Raw genomic sequence first — 16,038 nt, 5'->3', positions numbered from 1 at the left:
CCAGGAAAATTGTAAATCTGTCACACTGATAGCATTTTACCCTCAGATAAATCATTCTTCCTTAAGATGAGATCTCACTCAGCTGAATCATTTCAAAACCTCTTCCTTTTCTCTGAGGTTCATCTCCATCTATTGGAGACTCGCAGAATTTCAACAGAATCACATAACATGATGATAAAATACTAACAAATAAATTAATAAGTAACAAAATAGCTTGGCCAAACTGAGAGAGAGTGTGATTTCTTAAATAAAGCCAACCATTTTAAACGTGTATGTTCTGGCAGACCACATTAGGCTTTAATTAGTATGGTATTTAATATTATAGTAGGCTAATTATTATGCAGAGGCTTTATCCTAAACAAACGTTGCTCGTTTGTTTCAATCATTACAAGTTATTCACATAAATTAACAAAAATGTGATCTTCAGCTGTTAGACATGACGCGTACAAGTACATTACCTAGTGAATACTGCCCCCTAGAGGTCTTTCGGTAATGGCGCTGATTGTTTATAATGAATGAATTATTCATTCTTCAGGATGAAAGGAAAAATATTTTGTGCCATATATGTCAGAAAGTGTGTCATTAAAAATGTGTCCGTCCAGCAACTACCTTTTAATTCAGACTGAGTCGCTCTTGCAGCTGATCGACCAGCAGAGGGCGTCGCTGCGCTGTGTGTGTTGAGTCTCCAAACCAACCTGTCGCTTTCTTTATTGCGTACACCTGCATCAGCAACGAGGTCTCTCGCAAAACCCAGATCTTGCCTTCAGCTTGTTATGGTAGGATATATTATGACCACATATTCAGCACAAAAACAACATATAACATTTATCCATATTACCATCATATAGGTTGTGATAGGCTATATTTACATAGGTTCACTTTTTGGCAAATTGTTTGGAGTAGTATTGAAACGGTCTGTTTTCTAACTAAAAGTAATGGTTTAACCCCAGACTCGTTTACTACAGTGCGAGTTCACAATAGCAGAACAAATGGAACAGAAATGTCTCATAACTGATTGCCAGAGAAACCAACTATAAGTCATTCATACCTTTGTTATTCTGAAAATGTTTTCATTTGCCTGGTCTGTTCATGCTTACTGATTTCATAGGCTTCTATAAATATATCAGTCACCTATATAGAATTGTTCTGGATCATTAATAATAACATGAATCATAATTCAACAGTTCAAGCCTGGAGATTTCCTGATTTTAGCTGTGCAATATAGCAGAGACATGAGGTCATAAACTGGTCCAAGCTAGATAATGGATTAGTTGGACTATGGTGAGGTCGAGATCTATTTAGTAAACCTTGACCAGGCTAGTTAGAGCTTGTAGACCACCTTGTACTTCTTTAAAAAAAAAAAAAAGCAGCTCAAGCTGATAAAGGTAGACATCTGATATTTCATATATGACATGTTTTCCCCCAGTAGGGGTATAGACCTGATTTTATATAATCCTAATCGGATTTACCTTCTTTTTTTTTAATGCTCTAAATATGTTGTTAAAGTAGGCTAGCCTATTTAAAGCAGCAGATAGATTTGTTATAAACCGAAGCGGTTTTGATTATCAGTCTCACTGTTGCTGAAACAACAGTTCAAAGTGAAATGCATTTCCTTACTGTGTTCAAAGGTCAATCATTATCACAGAGGAATCACATTAAATATTGTTTTGAGATAATTACTTGTAGCACAGAAATGACCGAGAGCATAAAGGTTTTATCTGTGCACCATCACAAATCTGCCAAAAACTGTCCTACTTTCGCATAGCTCACTCGATCATTCAGACATGGGATGATTTATCATGCAATCATGATTGGCTGTTTGTTAAACAGAAGTTTAGTGAACAAACTGCAAACTAAAATTAAATTAGTATAGTCACTTTATAAAGACTTTGATAAAGATAAAACATGGATTTATGGATTTCCTCCTTGAAAATTGTTAAATTATTGTGTGCAGTTTAAAAAAAAATAATAATAAATCGAATGAATTAAAATAATTTAAAACATTATTGTTAATTGTAAGTCAGTGAATTGTAATTTATGGCATCATATTAGTTGAGAGACTTCATGAAATATAAATATATGAGAGCAAAAAAACTAATTACAAATTTTGGAAAATCAGTTACAGCAATTTAAAATGAACATAATAGTGTTAATTTAAATATATATACATTTTAACATTTTTTTTTATGTTTGTTGAAAAGAAGTTAATGATATTCATACTTGAATAATAAGCCAACTGAAATATAAAAAGTAGGCCTATGGCCTACAACAGAAATAGCCAGGTCTGCCTGTTACACGTTATTTTAAGTGTTTTAGCACAATTAATGCATTTTTTTATGTGCCTTTTTAAAATGAACGAATGTAAAATAAACTCTAGTTGTACGTAAAACATTTGAAGAGATCTTTGTAATATCTCAAGTCAAAACGCACTCATTTTCACATGAAATGTACTGTCCTTTCAGCCCTAACATCTGAGACAAGACAGCCAAGCCTGATCAAGCTACTGTCCTAATATGTTAATGATTAAAATACCCCAGAATCGTCGCAGTAAAATGAATTAACAACTCGTTAAATCTTTCGACTACATGGCGACACGCACGACACACAGTCGTCGCATGGGTACTGTAGGTGATACCTCACATTTCCATAAACCGGAATTAGCTGTGAAGTGTGACCCGAGAGTGTCATGGTGTGAGGGATGCGGAATGTGAAAAGTTCGTCTTACTTCAAGACACCTTCTCCCGCTTTGCACCTCTTTTACAAGAGTATCCTTTAACAAATACGCATGGACTCTGGAGGCGAGAAAGTGGCATGGGTACTATGCAGATGTGACGTTCCCATATCCACAGGTTTAGCTTCATTAGAGAGACGAGAGCAGTAAAACTTCAAGCGGCCATTAATCGCTGAATGATGCTGCCTGCCTATGAGCACGTCACAGATTATTTCACTTTTATGGTTAACACTTTTTAACAATAAAATCAAAAGTTTATTATTGTTATTAGACCTTATACTTGTTTAATAAATGCATATATTATAAATATAGGCTATAATAAAATATAATTAATGTATATTAACAAAATAAATACATCTGTAATATTGTTAATATCAAATATTATTATATTTAAAAAAAAAGTTAAGCTCGTTATTTGCTTGTTTGAACTTTTTTGGTATTTAATTTCACAAAACACGTTTCAAAATGGCTGCTTTAAGGATAGAAAATCACTTTGAACACAATATTTTTTTTCCACAGAGTTAATGCATTGATTCCTAAAGTCATATAGAGTAAGTCTGAATATTGTTGAATATTACAGAAGGGGTATAAATCTGAGGTGATGCGAAAATCTGGCGCTAGGGGAATCTGAGGGCTTGCTGGTGTTATTGGCTGGTCATTTGAATGCAAATCGAGAGGTTTTGAAGTCGTGGCTGACGTCAGGAGGGCTTGGTTATACCTTTGCCAGCACCACCTTGACAACAGAGTCACATCATGTTTGATTGAAGCACGTCAAGGACTACGTCGCGTGACCTGGAGATCATTTTGGACTACCACCCTTGAGATAAACAGTAAAAGTTTTGAGTCAGGCCTTGTTTGAGTGATATTTGGTTTGATGCATGGCTGGCATGTTGCCTTAAAAAAGTTATTTTAGGGGTTTCTTTCGAATCATGTACGTTGGATACCTTTTGGATAAGGAGGGAAGCATGTATCACCAAGGAGCTGTGCGACGATCTGGCATCAGTCTTCCACCGCAGAATTTTGTCTCCACGTCTCAGTATTCAGATTTTACAGGATACCATCATGTGCCCAACATGGACACACACGCGCAGTCAGCGGGGGCATGGGGCGCTCCTTACGGCGCACCGAGAGAGGACTGGGGCGCCTACAGCCTCGGACCTCCAAACACCATTTCTGCACCTATGAGCAATTCATCCCCGGGACAAGTTTCCTACTGCTCGCCTGATTATAATGCCATGCACGGCCCTGGATCAGCAGTGCTGCCTCCACCACCTGAAAACATTTCTGTGGCCCAACTTTCCCCTGAGAGAGAAAGGCGTAATTCATATCAGTGGATGAGCAAAACCGTCCAGTCCTCATCAACCGGTAAGGGCCAACAAATGTCTTTCAAAAATTAAAAGAATGCTAAGAATTGTTTTTTTTTGAAAAAAAAAAAAAAAAAAAAGTCATTACGTAATCTGAAAACATGTAAACTGTGCAATATTTAGAAGGTGCTGAAATCAGTGATTGAAAAAAGTGAAAGTAAAAAATGACAATGCGTAGGCCTTTGATCTACTCTATCGCTGCAGTAAAATAAAATGTATTTATAATTATGATTATTATAATTTAAGTCTGGTAACCAAATTTCGATGCACAGGTTCTGCTAAAAAATGTAAAAAATATTTATAGGAAAAAAAAGAACGAATAGTAGGCTATAACAAAAGGGGAAACAAAGAATCAAAATATTTGCTTTCTATTATTTTGTTGTTGTTTATTAGGCTAGCTACTATAATTTAGAAGAGGACAAATCGTGCTAAATAATCTTGTGAAACAAGCATTAATTATACATTGTTTGCTGTTTGCTTCAACTAACTGCACATCTGACAAAATTTTACGAAATGGTAGTTTTTTTACAGAACTGTCCTTCTTCCCTCCACAGTTTTTTGAGGAAAACGTTCCGCTCCAGAAACGGATTATCTGACTCATATTAGTAGGAAATTTGTTTCCTTGAAAGAAAAAAAAAAGAACTCATGGGAAATACTTGTTGCAAAATTAAAGTGTTGGGAATTGGCGCCAGGGTCACTTGTAATGCTAATTTGCGACTCCCGTAAACAAGATGTGAGGTCTACTTTTCCTGTTACATTGTCTCAGGTTTTGAGGGTTATCTGTCATATTCAGGCGGCGACTTCTTTCAACACCTTTTTCACTTTGATATGCAGCAGCGCGTCTTCCCCTGTCTCTGTTCTCCAGGGTTATATTACCTCAAAGAGTGACAAATTTCACAGCAAATAAAGTTCTCCTGTCTCCGGCGCATGTTAAAACAACAGCAAAAAAAAAAAAAAAAAAATCTCAAAGAAAACAACCGCCTTACTGTAAACGGCATTTTTATTTCTACAGTTGAACTAAATGAATGTTTTGGGAAAGGCACGTGAAGTCATATTTATTTTACATTAGAAGTTAGACTAAGTGTTCGCAGCTAAATTTATCATTTAAAAGCACTAATTAGTTACATTCTAAATGTCTATTCGTTCATAAAAATTGTTTATTCAAAGATGGCTGATCAGTACATCAAACAAGTGCAGCATGCTCGGCTTGAGGAAAAGATTTTTGATGTTATCTCCTTGTAATTCTTTGTAAGACGTGTGTTGTCTCTTAACACATCAGTGGCGCTTGGGTATTGTCTTTGTTCTGCAGTTTGTTCAAAAACATCTCAAAGAAGATCAGAAGCTCAATTTGAATATCTAGCGATGTAATCTAGTTTAAGCTATATAATTCACTGAATATTTCAGTTATGATTTATAGTAAAAATCATAGTGATTGTAAATTCAACAATAAAAGAGATTAAAGTTCCCAAATAAATTTAAGGGAAAAAATAACTGCAATGCACAAATTCTTCATTTGCCTTAAAAAAGCTTATTAATAATAGTATGATCATGGATGGCGCGCATTTTACGCAGAATGCACATTTTACGCAGAATTTTACTTTATTTCCGAGTTAGTCTATTTTACGACAATGTATGCACAATTTTATTCGTTCATTTTTTAATTTTTTTAGGCAAAACGAGAACGAAGGAGAAATATCGAGTGGTGTACACAGACCACCAGAGACTGGAGCTGGAGAAAGAGTTTCATTTTAATCGCTACATCACAATCAGAAGAAAATCTGAATTGGCAGTAAACCTCGGGCTTTCAGAGAGACAGGTAAAATGGCTTCCATTCATATTTTCACGTACAGAATAAGATATATCTAACTAAACCATTCGGCGTATTTTTTTATATATATAATAAATAAATAAATAAATAAATATATATATATATATATATATATACCGTTTATCTTTTTGTCTTTACAGGTAAAGATTTGGTTTCAGAACCGCAGAGCCAAGGAAAGGAAATTAATCAAAAAGAAAATGGGTCAGTCAGACGGAAGCGGAGGATCAGTCCACAGCGATCCAGGTTCTGTCAGTCCCCTACCGGTACCAGGGTCGCTGAGTCCATCAGATATACACGGTTCTCTGTACCCACCCCCAGGAATGAACGCCTTACCATCTATGAGGAACATACAGCAAGTTACTGTCACTCAGTGAACTCGAACTTGGAACGTCCAACTTTAACTGAGCACTCCAACACGCTGAAAGGACAGAACCGAAGCGGACCACTCACGTGGTCAAAAAGGATTAACTATTACGTGACGAGCATCAAGGCGCGTGTTGTGGATTACAACAGAAGAATCACGTCTTAAATGCAACGAAATGCTGGAGGCTCTTCAAATATTGTTTTAATAGAATAGTTTTTAAAATTTAAGAAACAAAAAACGTACAAAAACCTTGTTCGTCTGAACCAGAGACTAAATATTTTAATGGTTTGTTTGTGTTTGCTCAATTAAGATATAAATATCATTTTCTGTATGTGGTGAGTGTATCTAAATGTTTGTAAATAAAATGAAAACTACAGGTACAGCGTTTCTCGGGGTGTATAATGATCCTGACACTGGAACTGTTAAACTTTTATTGTCTGTGTAAACCAAATGACCTGCAATGTCAGGCTGTTTAATGCTGCAGTTCGTGTCCAAAGCGCACGTCGTTCACTTTCTTTTCACAGGGGTGATGTGCAGGTGTCACACCTGATACGGGTATAACGTTTGATTCCAACAATGTGTAAATAAAATGTTTTGCAATAACTTTTATCGTGTCTTGATATATCATTAAACTATTTAAAATAATTACATGCTCATCTAGTTAAGGCATTCTGCTGGACAGACAGCCGGTATTTATCTACCTTTTAAACGTGACACGACCGTAAAGTCTTGGCTAATACGTTTATAGGCCTACGACTTGGGACGAGCAACCTAATTTGTGAAGTGCTTATAGGCTAAACATATAGCCTGTATTTCTGTGATGCCGTAGGCTATTTATTGAAATTTGCATTAGACCAAAAAAAAAAAAAGGCTTATTTTGGGGTCATACTGTTTATGCAATCCAACAGTTGGGTTGCATAAACAATAATAATTAAAAAAAAAATCGAAAAATGTTATGAATAGCCTAATGTCTTAAAAATAAATTGGAACAGCTCTGTGTCATTAAACCTTTTATAAAATGTTCACAAATACACTTTTAAAAACAACCCAAGTTGGGTTGAAAATGGACAATTATTTAACTCAACTATTGTTAAAAAAAATGACTGTATTACTTGCTTAAAATTAACCAAAATTATGTTTATTATGTTTTATAAATGAACATTTATTAATACATTTAATGAATAATAATTAAACAAGAAACATTTATTAAATTGCTTATTAATAAATGTTCACCTTTGATTATTGTTGCCTCTATAGTAATTGTGTCTTATTTTTAATTTCCAACCTATTTTGAGTTCATTTAAAGCCAGCTATATAGTTATTTTAAACAATAATTGGGTTAAATAAAACTACACAGCAGGTTGGGCAAACATTTAACCCAATCACTGGGTTTGTCCATTTTCAACTCCACTTGGGTTGTTTTTAACTCAGATTTTTTTAGAGTGTAGGAAATGTCTGCAAGGAAAACACAAGTTTGCATTAAAATCTCTGAAACAGGTTATTTACCCACTATTATTATAGTTGTTGTTATTTTAAATAGCCAACATTTGGGAGGGAGATCTACATTTCTCCCTACATCTACATTATGTTGTAGCATGAGGTTTTTTATTTATTTACCTTTTTCATTTCAGATGAAACATTATAACAAATCAACAGTCTGATTACAGCATTTGAGATTCCCTGACTTTATTGGCATGGCTTTGTTTAAAGCACAAATCCCCTCGGTATGAGACTTGTTAGATTTGTTCCTACAAATAACTATTACTGTATAACATCCAGTTAACCTACAGCACAAAAAAAGTCTGGTAAACACATTAAAATAGGAATTTTGGCCTATGTCACCTCAGAGGTTTTGACCCTCTTTGACATACCCGAAAAGTAAAATAATACAACAATGCCATCGTTTTGTTATATTCTATTAAAATGATATTCATTGGAGTAAGAATATTCTGTATGGCAAAGTTAAGTGAATATTCTCTTACTAAAAAAAAAAAAAACTGACTCAAATTTCAGTGTTTGTCAAACTCAATGATTTAACCAAGTTACACCAGAAAAAAAAAAGGATCAAACAAATATATTTTCCTTTAATTTACTGGAAATATACATTATTACAAACCCACATTTGGCTACAAACTACTGCAAGAGAACAGATTGAGACTAAATTTGCAACTCTAAACATTCTGGTGTTTTTAAAATTGAGTCTATTTAACTGAATGTTTAATGCTAGAAAACTACAAACACGCACATTCTGGGGTTATAAGCTGTCTTTGGACAGGTCACAATTGCCAATTTAGTAATTTTGTCACTAGATTAATGACTTCACTGCCCCTTTTGAGACTTTTTTTCAAAAGTTTAGGGGCAGATCTAGCACCTTCTTGGACAAACCTTATCTAGATTCTTATTTTTCCCCACTGATCTATATTCATATTTATATAGATCAATGAATTTGCAATTATGATGTCATCTAGTGACATTTATCTACCAGTTTTAGCTAATTTCAATTGAAAGCATTTGGCAACAAACAGAGTTGAATAGCTGAGAGAAAACTAGAAGAAAATTAAACAGCTCAAAAAGCCTACTTAATTTCTCTTCTTGAAATTGACTAGCAGTCAGCACCTCACTTCAATCAGAATTTGTTGAAAAAGAAAAACATTTATCTAGCTATTTAAGATGTTCAGCATCAATGGACGCTGTGCACCGCGTGCGCTGAGATGACGCACTCTGCACAGAACTGGTGTGATGATGTCATCGGCGCTGTGCCAGAGACGTCATGAGCGTCCTACTGCCCAACATGGCGGACTTTGATACCATTTATGAGTTAGAAGAAGAAGATGAGAGAATTGTGAGTGAAGAACATCTCGTCAGATACTGTCCCGAGCCTGTGGTCATGCGTGGCGCTGGTCACATCACCGTGTAAGCGTATGAATGCGGCAGCACTGCTGTTAGTCACTGTTGGGTCATGTCTGTTTGTGTAGCCTCCATGCTAAGCTCACTGCATGTTTTTGTCGCTAAGTTGTGGAATCAAAATACACGTAGGCCGGGCTTCTCCAGCTGTATCCTGACAGTGATTTTAAGCGGAAGAATTATCCCTAGTTACCCGAGGTCTTGTTGTTAGCTTAGAGATTTATGGTTTTATTGCTGTGCGTGGATAAAGGCTGCCCCGTAACCACACTCAAACTCATTAGGATCTTCGTTTTAATTTGAAGTTGTGGGTAACTGCATTGTACGTATGCTGAGGTAAACATTAGAGATACTATTTTAATTAAATCACTTTAGTGGAACAGTACAAGCACCTCTGCAATACTGTCAGTTATGCACATATTTCAGAATTCGGATAATCAAAATCTGACTATTGGAGCAAGGTTTGAGTTATTTAATGACATACACAACATGATATTTGTACACGAAACAGCAGTGCAGCACAGCCTACTGCACTGGATTGTAAACAGACAAATGTAGAAACTGAACTTTCTTTTTCTGTTGTGTCTGTGTGCTGCTTATCAAGTCTTTAATAACATTAAGGTCTAATTCAGCTGAACCCAATGTTAACCCAGCTATCTTTTTCTGTCTTTACACACTGAGCCTTTGAATGGAAGCCCATTTCTGCCACATCATGCTTTGGTAAAGCATAATTATGAAACAAATAGGAAAAATCTCATGTTTATGAGATAAAACAACTAAATTATGACATACAAAATAGAAATTATGAGATAAAATGCCTGACTTTTTTAATGTCATAATTGACTTGACAATTTCAACTTTTTATGTCAATCTTAGTATATTTTCAACTTTTTATTTCATAATTATGACTCTTTTGTCATTTTAACAATGCATCTCATAATTATGGCACAGTATAGACTTTTTTTTTTATCTCATTATGATTTATCAAAGAGCGTTATTTTTCCTTATGTGGCAGAAATGAGCTTCCATACCTTTGCATCATAATTATAACCTTTTAAAAAAATCTGTGTTTGCAGGTTTGGACTAAGCAACAAATTTGACACAGAATTTCCTTCTGTTCTCACAGGAAAGGTAATGATCTCTAACTCGCATCACCGAGTGGTATAAATAAAATATCTGTTGACCTTTACACCTTACATTATTCGCCATGGTATAAGCTTTTGATTACTACAGAATCCCCTGATGAACTCTCTTAAATGGTTTTAATCCAGGCATGCTTGCGTGTTTGCCACAGAATCTGTCAATAAGTAAACCGTCCAGGGCTCCAGTAGGCAAGGATCGCAGCGCTGGGAGGACACGGCTCCCAGTGACAAAATAATGAAAGAAAGACTGTGCCGTTCACAAGAATGGGAAGCTTCCTGGGTCGGACGCAGAAATACAAAAAGGCTGCAGGGGGAAGAGCAGGCCGAGGGAAGTGCGGGGCAATAAAACGGAGCTCCAGTATTGTGACCCAGGGTGACATGTGATGGATGAGGTCAGGATTATGATGACTGAAGGGTGCAGATCAGGCCTGCTGGGCTTTATTCCGAGTTCTTTTGCTGTTTGCAAAGAGACCTTTGCATCCTGTCATAAAAGATTACGACCCCGGTTTTATGGCGTACATACCCAGAGAGGAATGAGCAGCCATTCAGGTTGTTTAGACGGCGCAGCCACAGGCCACGGGCTTATCTCATCTTTTTGTCCTCCCTTTGCCCTGAGAGTGTCAGAGCTCATTTGGCAAGTTACAAGCGTGCAATTGCAAGAGAGCATCTGCAAAAGACTTTTTATGGAATTCCTTCTTGATTTCTTAAATCAACATTTAGTTTTTATTTTACCATTTATATTTTATTTATTACTGACAATGCACAAATGCACGCTTCCTGACATATATCGCAAACCCGTTTTGTTTCTCACCCGTCTACTTTAGGTTGCTCCAGAGGAGTTCAAGACGAGCGTCAATCGAGTAAACGCATGCTTGAAGAAGAACCTACCGGTCAATGTGAAATGGCTGCTCTGCGGCTGCCTGTGCTGTTGCTGTACGGTGGGCTGCAGTCTGTGGCCTGTCATATGTCTCAACAAGAGAGTGAGTCCTTCCTCAGACATGTCTCGTCCAAACCCCCATTAATCCATGTCAATTTCTTATTGCCCCACCTAAGAAATAAACCTGCTCAGTGAGGAGGCGAGTAAAAAAACTACATCAGCTTCTTAACTGAGTGTGAATTTGATATATGTCAGAAGGCATGGCTTGTTGAGTTATATGCTGTGGAAAGGTGGTGATTTTACAGCTACAAATTTTAAGTTATTGGCCATGACGTGCAGCTTACAAGGTGCTTAACTACAAGCTTCGGTCCATAAATGCCTCTGAAGTCTTCATGCCCTGAGAGTTTTATTGGCATTGGTTAAACATGTGTTTGAAGAGTTTGACGGGTGATTAGCATAAAACCCTGTGTGCGCGCGCATCTATTTTTTGTTTGCGTCCGATTAATTATTTGTGCTTGTGTGTTTTCAGACGCGAAGATCCATTCAGAAATTGTTAGAATGGGAAAACAACAGATTATATCACAAGGTAAGATCACTGCAGAAGCAATCTGAGACGCATAAAGATAAGAGCAGAGACCATCTCCAATTTAGCTGCCATGTTAAGAGGTCTTGGTGTGTGGTGGATAACGATCATTAAAATGGCTGCTAACATTTGACCCTGTCAAATGCTTGTTGCCCTCGCAGCCATTTTGGACTGATGCATTGATATAGTGCAGAGGCTGACCAGACTATGGAAAGGTCAGCAGTAAAAAGTCATGTTCGTTTTGTTGTGTCTCGAAGCTTTGATTGACAGCCAGTAGCGGCGCAGACACATTAAGGAAACTCTTCTAAGCACTGGCCACTGCTTGACCTGTGCTAACCTTGTGTGTAAAGTGTGTCTGAGCATCTGAAGTGCTTGAATATCTACCGCACGGCTTTGTCTAACTCGTATCTTCCTGCGTCTGGCTTTCAGCTGGGGCTGCACTGGAAACTCAGCAGGAGAAAATGTGAGAGCAACAACATGATGGAATATGTAAGTTCATGGCTGTTGTATGAAAATTTGATAACAGTACTTAATAGAAAATAAAGATTGATTTCTGTTTTCATTTCAGGGCTCTAGGCTGCTATCAAAATGGTTTGTGTTATGAATGAGAATTATAGTTTTGTTATTGTAATCAATTCTAAAAAATATTTTACAAAAAATATTCTTGGTTATTTTTTTAAAATATGAGATACATTGAATCTGCTGTATATGTATATGTTTTTGAGGGGGTTAAACAGGCACAAATATACTTTCAGAACTGTTATATTTACATGGCACAAACACAGCCATGTTTATTGGAGTGACAGCCTTAAATTGTGACTAAATACAAAACACACCCTACCGTGTAAAAGTTTGGGGTCGATACAATTTGTTTAAAAATATTTTTCAGCAACAAAGCTCTTATTTTCAGCATCATTACTCCAGTCTTCAGTGTCACATGATCCTTCAGAAATCATTCTAATATGCTGATTTGATGCTCAAGTAAAATTTACTATTATCAGTGTAGGCTTAAAGGTGCCCTAGAATTAAATATTGAATTTATATTGGCATAGTTAAATAACAAGAGTTCAGTACATGGAAAAGACATACATTGAGTTTCAAACCCCATTGCTTCCTCCTCCTTATATAAATCTCATTTGTTTAAAAGACTTCCGGAAAACACGCGGATCTCATCATAACACCGACTGTTAAGTAACAGTCGGGATCATTAATATGTATGACCCCAATATTTGCATATATGCCAGCCCATGTTCAAGGCATTAGACAAGGAAAGACAGTATTAACGTCTGGATCTGTGCACAGACAAGGTAAGCCAGCAAGAACAACAGCGAAAAATGGCAGATGGAGCAATAATAACTGACATGATCCATGATATCATGATATTTTTAGTGATATTTGTAAATTGTCTTTCTAAATGTTTCATTAGCATGTTGCTAATGTACTGTTAAATGTGGTTAAAGTTACCATCATTTCTTACTGTGTTCACGGAGACAAGAGCCGTCGCTATTTTCATTTTTAAACGTGCAGTCGGTATAATGCATAAACACAACTTCATTCTTTATAAATCTCTCCAACAGTGTAGCATTAGCCGTTAGCCACAGAGCATATAGCCTCAAACTCATACAGAATCAAACGTAAACATCAAAATAAATACTTTGCTCACATAATTCGAAGCATGCATACAGCATGCATGACGAACATCTTGTAAAGATCCATTTGAGGGTTATATTAGCTGTGTGAACTTTGTAAATGCACTGTAATATAGTCGAGAGCTCATGTGGCAGGGAGCACGCGATTTAAAGGGGCGGCGCTGCCAAAATCAGTGCATAGTTAATGATGCCCCAAAATAGGCAGTTAAAAAAATTAATAAAAAAAATCTATGGGGTATTTTGAGCTGAAACTTCACAGACACATTCAGGAGACACCTTAGACTTATATTACATCTTGTGAAAAAGCATTCTTGGGCACCTTTAATATTTTTGTACAAACTGTAATATATATATTTTTAGGATTGTTTTGATGAATAGAAAGTTCAAAAGAACAGCATTTTTTAAAAACAGACTATTTTGTAACACAAATGTCTTTACTGTCACTTCTGATCAATTTAATGCATCCTTGTTGAATAAATTAATTTTAAGAATTAATTTCTTGAAAAAAAAAATCTTAAATTCAAAATTGTGAACGGTAACGTATGTAATGTAGTCACAGCAGTGACTGAAGCACTTCTAAACAAACATCTTCATCGGGCGATTCTGTAATTTGTTACAAAAAGTGTAAATGTTTCATTCAGTTACATACATGTGCATATATTTTTTTTCTGCATATATTTTTTTACTGAAATTTAACCCCCAAATGTGCTTTCTTAACACTGTCTTTTTATGTCTACAGGTTATTCTCATAGAGTTCTTACCAAAATATCCTATATTCCGACCTGACTAAAACACTTCTGCTGGATCCTGGAGGAAGGCCCTTCATTCCTCTCCTTAGTGCCTTGTATATATGTCGGATTGAGGGTCTTCACTGGGTTTCTACAAGACCCATTTCCCAGTACCTTGTACAGTAGAATTCGCAACACTGTCACTTTGCTTTAGAGCAGATTTTGCACATTTCCTGATGTAGTAGAAGCGCTCCTGTGTTGCACTCAGACGTTTTGTTCTATATGACGAGAGTGATTGAAAGAAAGCAAACTCTGACACTGTTTAAAAGTGCATTTACCCCAAAGAGCCATCAAGTCCTCCCCAGTCCCCACATACTATATTATGGTATTGTTGTTAAGAACAAGGCACCTAACGGTGTGAATTTGCCTTATGTTAAAGGACGACCTTTTTTAAATCGGACGTGTAAGTGCAGGAGTCAAAAGTGTGTCGTGTTTTATTGTTTCCAGAGTGTGATGACTAGCATTGGGGCTTTTTGAAGCTAGTGCAGCAGATGTTTGAACTAGCTTAGAGTAATAGTCAGCACCGTGACCTTCTGGCAATTTTGCGATTGTCTACTACATGGGGAAGTCAACATACTGACTTGTAAATATCATGGACAGGATGTACAGTGTGGTATGCCATGTTTACATTATGTAATTTAGCTGGTTATATTAGTTTTTCGCCAAGATATTATTGTAGCAGTTTGTTTATAAGCTGTGTCTCTGTAACTTTACAGTTGATATGGACCTGTTTACCCAGTAAGCCATAAAATGTACGTACGAGATGCCACACGAGTTAGGGCTGAAAATTGCACTTGAGCACACGAGGACAACCGAATTGTCCTGGAGGTTTCTGCTATTGTTTTACAATGTGGTTGTGGTGTGTTTAAAAATAACATTTGCCAATCAAGCAAAATTTGTTACCGAGAACAACGTGTCATTCGTTTCACACAAAGTGAAATTTACCCATTCAAGTTTTTGTTGGAACATTATTTGCATCCTGTGTTTGTGTTGTTTCTGTTCTTTCAGTACAGCTTCATCTTGGAGTGTCTGTTCATGGATGCTGTATTCTGTTGTTATGCTCCTGAGTCGAATACAGACACAGCATTGTAAATGTAATGGTTAAAACTGCCCCTCATGTGTTTTCTATACTTGCACGACATCTTTGCTCCATATACTGTAGACAAAACTGCATTAGTCGAGTGCCTCTGTCGATGGTCTTGAGAGGGAGCTGTGCTTAAGAGGAATGTTTTTTTTGCCTAGCAATCTAATGGAGAGAAAGGAATCTGCTCTTAGTGCTGGTTCTGTTAAAGTACCTGTAAATGTTTGTCCCTACCAACTCTTATGGAAAGCTTCAATAAATTCCTGATTTTGATGTTTTTGGACAACAATCTCTCTCTCTCTCTCTGTATATGTATACTGTGGCCATATTTACATATAATAAGGGAACACACACATATAAACTAATACAGAACCATATATGTGTTGATACATATGGTTAGTAGTCATAATTAAAACTTTTAACTGACTAATAAAACAGATGCCTCCGCTTTAAATTGCACAGTTACAGCAGTGTGAAGAACTCTGCATGAATGATTCAGATACAAACAGCTGCATTTGAAAGAATCTGTCCACTTTCACTGGTGTTTTATGTATTTTAAGTTTCTAAGCACCAATTTTGCAAGAATATAAAACGCTTGAGCTTTATACGGCCTCTAGGGGGCAGGCTAAGACACAATGAAGAATGTGGACCAGACTAGATGTATTTTCAAATTTGGCCTAACATAATCTCTGACAATGTCTTTTGCGTTTGAAAAATGTACATTTTTAGC

The 16,038-nt window shown here is 36.4% G+C and overlaps 2 protein-coding genes across 3 annotated transcripts; both read left to right on the top strand.

Annotated features, from left to right (window-relative positions):
* The first annotated feature begins 635 nt into the window (after positions 1-635).
* cdx4 (caudal type homeobox 4) lies at positions 636-6,890 on the top strand. The gene is given in 5 exon segments (XM_048177032.1): positions 636-776; positions 3,312-4,096; positions 5,766-5,911; positions 6,064-6,193; positions 6,196-6,890. Coding segments are annotated over 4 exon segments (969 nt in total). The 5' UTR covers positions 636-776; positions 3,312-3,660; the 3' UTR covers positions 6,453-6,890.
* A 2,087-nt stretch (positions 6,891-8,977) lies between these two features.
* Positions 8,978-15,597, top strand: chic1 (cysteine-rich hydrophobic domain 1). Of its 2 annotated transcripts, XM_048175737.1 has the most exons (7): positions 8,978-9,200; positions 10,265-10,319; positions 11,155-11,310; positions 11,737-11,793; positions 12,220-12,279; positions 12,359-12,381; positions 14,179-15,597. In XM_048175737.1, the coding sequence occupies exons 1-7, from the start codon at positions 9,058-9,060 to the stop codon at positions 14,189-14,191; spliced, it is 507 nt and encodes a 168-aa protein (XP_048031694.1). In that variant the 5' UTR covers positions 8,978-9,057; the 3' UTR covers positions 14,192-15,597. The 2 variants fall into 2 exon arrangements, with proteins under 2 accessions (XP_048031694.1, XP_048031693.1); XM_048175736.1 differs by lacking the exon at positions 12,359-12,381 and having other exon boundaries at positions 8,981-9,200.
* The last annotated feature ends 441 nt before the right edge of the window (positions 15,598-16,038 follow it).

Source organism: Megalobrama amblycephala, linkage group LG23, assembly GCF_018812025.1.
Source record: "Megalobrama amblycephala isolate DHTTF-2021 linkage group LG23, ASM1881202v1, whole genome shotgun sequence".
Lineage (NCBI taxonomy): Eukaryota > Metazoa > Chordata > Actinopteri > Cypriniformes > Xenocyprididae > Megalobrama > Megalobrama amblycephala.
The sequence above is the reverse complement of the archived record's forward strand: the minus strand, read 5'-3'. Positions and strand labels throughout refer to the sequence as shown.